The sequence below is a fragment of the Cryptomeria japonica genome, chromosome 10 (genome assembly GCF_030272615.1).
Source record: "Cryptomeria japonica chromosome 10, Sugi_1.0, whole genome shotgun sequence".
Classification (NCBI taxonomy): Eukaryota; Viridiplantae; Streptophyta; class Pinopsida; order Cupressales; family Cupressaceae; genus Cryptomeria; species Cryptomeria japonica.
Window position 1 is genome coordinate 883860770 of NC_081414.1, and position 3688 is coordinate 883864457.

General features: G+C 37.1%; 1 protein-coding gene across 1 annotated transcript; it reads left to right on the forward strand.

Moving 5' to 3' along the window:
• Positions 1-1982: 1982 nt before the first annotated feature.
• LOC131859350 (uncharacterized) lies at positions 1983-2423 on the forward strand. Its single transcript, XM_059212984.1, has one exon. The coding sequence runs from the start codon at positions 1983-1985 to the stop codon at positions 2421-2423; it is 441 nt and encodes a 146-aa protein (XP_059068967.1).
• Positions 2424-3688: the final 1265 nt, after the last annotated feature.

Here is a 3688-nt window from a genome sequence, read left to right on the forward strand (position 1 = left end):
TGAATATTGACCAATATAATTGCTGCCACATATGAGACCATATACTAAAGGAGATGAGTAAATCGGTGTGGCTAATCTACCGAGAGAAGCATCAATTCAAGAGAGATTCTAATAGCACATTCAACTAGATCCGCCAATCGACACTCTTAAGAGTTTTTAGTGACCTTGAACAGGCACATCTGAAGCGTCTCCTTAATCCAATTTAATCTCGAGCTAGTTTTCTCCTCAATCCTCATGATTAAAACAACTCAAGTGGAGCCCGAACATGAGCCACCTCCATCAAATTTTCATTGCCCTGTGAAAAAGGTTAAGAATGCTCCAAAATAGAGCATTTCTAACCTTTTTCATGTAACTCATAAAGCGGGCCCACACAAGTTTAGAAAGGGAGGTTAGAGATGTTCCATTTTGGAGAAATCCTAACCTCTTCTTTTTGAGGTTATAAATTTGAGTTTGGAATACTCGAAAACGAAGCATTCTTAACCTTAATCTCTCAAAGGTTATGATTTTGACTTTTGGAGTCATTGACCACGAAGTGGGAAAAAGGGAGATGAAAGGTATTTTAAAATAAATTTTCCCCCGAACAGATCACAATAGGAAATATATAGAAACCAATTTAAAATATTAAATTATTTTTGAAAAATAATTTAAATATTTCTCATTAAAATTTAATACCCAAATTTAGGAAAAACGGCCATAACTTTTAAATGGTAAAGAGTTAGGCTCTGAAATTTAAAACATGCTTTCAAGGTGGGACAATGAGCATAGACCATCATTTGATCCTCATGATGAAACCTAGGGTGAGGGATTTAATTTTTTTTAAGGATGATGGACATCAAAATTTGAAAATTTAAAATATCGCAAACTATGAATTGGGTTCAGACAAAAAATGGTCATATGACACAAAATGATGCTTGGGACATGTTCTCAAAGTGATTTCCCTCAATTCCTTGTGATTTTTAAAAATTGTCCATTTTTCACATTTTGACCGGCATATTTATCATTGACCACAATGTAGATTAAAAATGACAATCTTGGATCACCTGCTCACTCATTTTGTAGAGACATATTTGAGCCTTCATACAACATTATGACCAATTCAAATTTCTAATTTGGGTATTTCAAATGTGGGGCAACAATACACACACATATACCAATTGTTAGAATCCAATAACACTGAGGGGGGGGGGGGGGGGGGGGGGTGGTGGGTGGTGGGGGTGAATCAGTGTTATACCAGAATGATTAATTTTAGCCTTATTAAAACATGCATACACCAACTGGTATACCGGTACATACATAATTGACAAATGTGACAAATTTATTATGCATGCAAAAATATCGAACTACGAATGCGAAATACATAAATTTGGATATTTTGGACAATTTTGGACAAAATGGGAAATCAGGCAAAAAACGATAAAAATGTTCAAGATAATCACCATGCCTCTTGTGCCTGTTGGATGTTGGTATGATCAGACTCTTTCTGATAGGTTTTATTGTTCTCCAACGCCTGCGATCATGCTCAAAATGCTCACAAAAAGCTCTGAATTTTATCTGGATGCTCTGAACTCAAGGAACGCAAATGAGCCAAATGAAGCTTGGATTTCCTATTTATAGGCCAAAATTAGGGTTTTTCCCTCCACAACGATCGTGGTCCCCTTGAACTTTGAAGCACTTGTAGCTTAATCAAATGACTTCGAAATTTTGTGAAACTAGAAAGTATCACTCCGAGCATGTTATCGTTGAATTGGTCTCAATTTCATAATTTTTTGACCAATTTTCTAAGGGGGCATAATTACCCTACTATTGTCGAGACATTTTATAGAAAGATATTTGAAACAATATCATTCTGACATTGTCTCAAAGAGGGGCAAATGTAGACACCTAAAAATGATGCATCACTTCCCGTTAATGGGCTTGGTTGGGTTCAATCCAATTCCTCTTCGCAATAGGAGGTAGTTTGGGAAAAGCCTTCGAAGGGTTGGATGAAAGTAAATTTTGATGGTGCTTCACAGGGTAACCTAGGACCGTCAGGTGTAGGCTTTATTGTTGAGGATTGGAATGGGCACGTGATGTTTTTTGGGGCAAAGAAACTTGACTCAGGGACAAATAATATTGCGGAAGTATTTGCGGCTTTGATGGTAGTTAAATTTTCTAGGCAAGCGGGGGTGAGTAAGCTTCACTTAGAAGGGGATTCGTTGGTGATAATACAAGCAATCATGAAAGGGTCGATTGAGGCAAGACACTTGCAAAATGCAATAATAAATATTATAGAAGAGTTGAATAAGTTTGATGACTATAAAATTAGTCACGTTAATCGGATGGGCAACAAGGAAGCTGATGTTTTATCAAAATGGGCTCTAAGTTTCAATGAAATAGGAGAATTTATATTTGAAGACATGAGATATTTAAGTTTTGATGATTAATTTCTTGGTAAGGGGGTGATGTCAGTTGACTATGGTGTCGAGGATGTGGAGTAATGGATGATTACTTATAAGGTTGATGGATGGTAAGGTTGGTGACACTGCATTAATGAAGGTCAGATTCATTAAGAAGGAATGAGAGACGACGTTGATGAGATTTATTCTTATCCTTTGCTTTTTTAATTAAAGCAAAAACAGAGCGAATATCGATTGTGACGAATTTTATTAATCTTTTTAAGCACTGAGGTGTTTTTGCAAAGTAGGGGTGGTAGTTGGTTTTGAGTAGGGGCAGAGATGGAGGCAAAATTTACTCTCAATACACAAAGACAATTGTGTCCGTTTCATGGGAATTACACGTTTGAAGGGTGAAGAGTTTTTTTAGGTTTTGGGATGAGTATTTGGTACCCTGCATCTACCTGATTGTCGGTAGAGATTTCAAAGGAATTAAACATCACTACAAGACAAGAATGGACATTTACTCACTTGTCATGGCTTGGGGATTGGAGAGTGGTGAAGACATGGAAATGGTGAGAAATGTGATGGAGGCTCTGGTCCCCAAAGACTATCTGGGGGAATTGGATTCATTGCTTGAATGGGCAGTCCCAAGCATGGGTTTTGATGTTGGTGAAGGTGTTAATCATGAAGGTGATCGGATTAAGAAGGCCATAATATCATTTTTAAGATGGGCTCTAGGACAATGCAAGTTCCACCACAGGTTGGAGGCTCAGCGGGGGTGGGAGGCCCTGAAGCTGCTAATCTAGATTAAGGAGTTGAAGTGGTTATTAAAAAAGCAAAGGCAAAGGAGGTGCAAGCAAGAAGGCGAACACTTCGTCCGCGAAGGGAAAATATTGGTTCTGGCCAAGGTGGCAAGGCGAGTTCATCTCGCAAAGGTTGATTCGGTTGGCAACTTACTTTTGAATTCCCTTTTTTACAGATGTAGTATGTGCTTCTTTTTTATGAGGGACACTATAACTACGAATTACTGCGGTGAAATCTGCTTTATTTTATCGAGGTATATGGACTGTGTTAGGTTTTTTTTGGTAAATCAATTATATCTACAGATTCTCTTTTTGGAGGTCAAGGTGAATGGGTAGTCTGTTATGTAGGCAATTTTGATGTGTCGGGGGGAGTTTTGAAAGATATGAATATTGTACCTATTTTTTATTAGTAATAAAATAATGATTATTACCGAGATAAAAAAATTTAAAAAATGACGCATCACTAAGACACTAATTAGTCATCTTTATTAATTAAACGATTCTTTAATT

Bases quoted from the DNA above. Each gene is read 5' to 3' on its own strand.
- LOC131859350 (XM_059212984.1), top strand. From the start codon at position 1,983: ATGAAAGTAAATTTTGATGGTGCTTCACAGGGTAACCTAGGACCGTCA.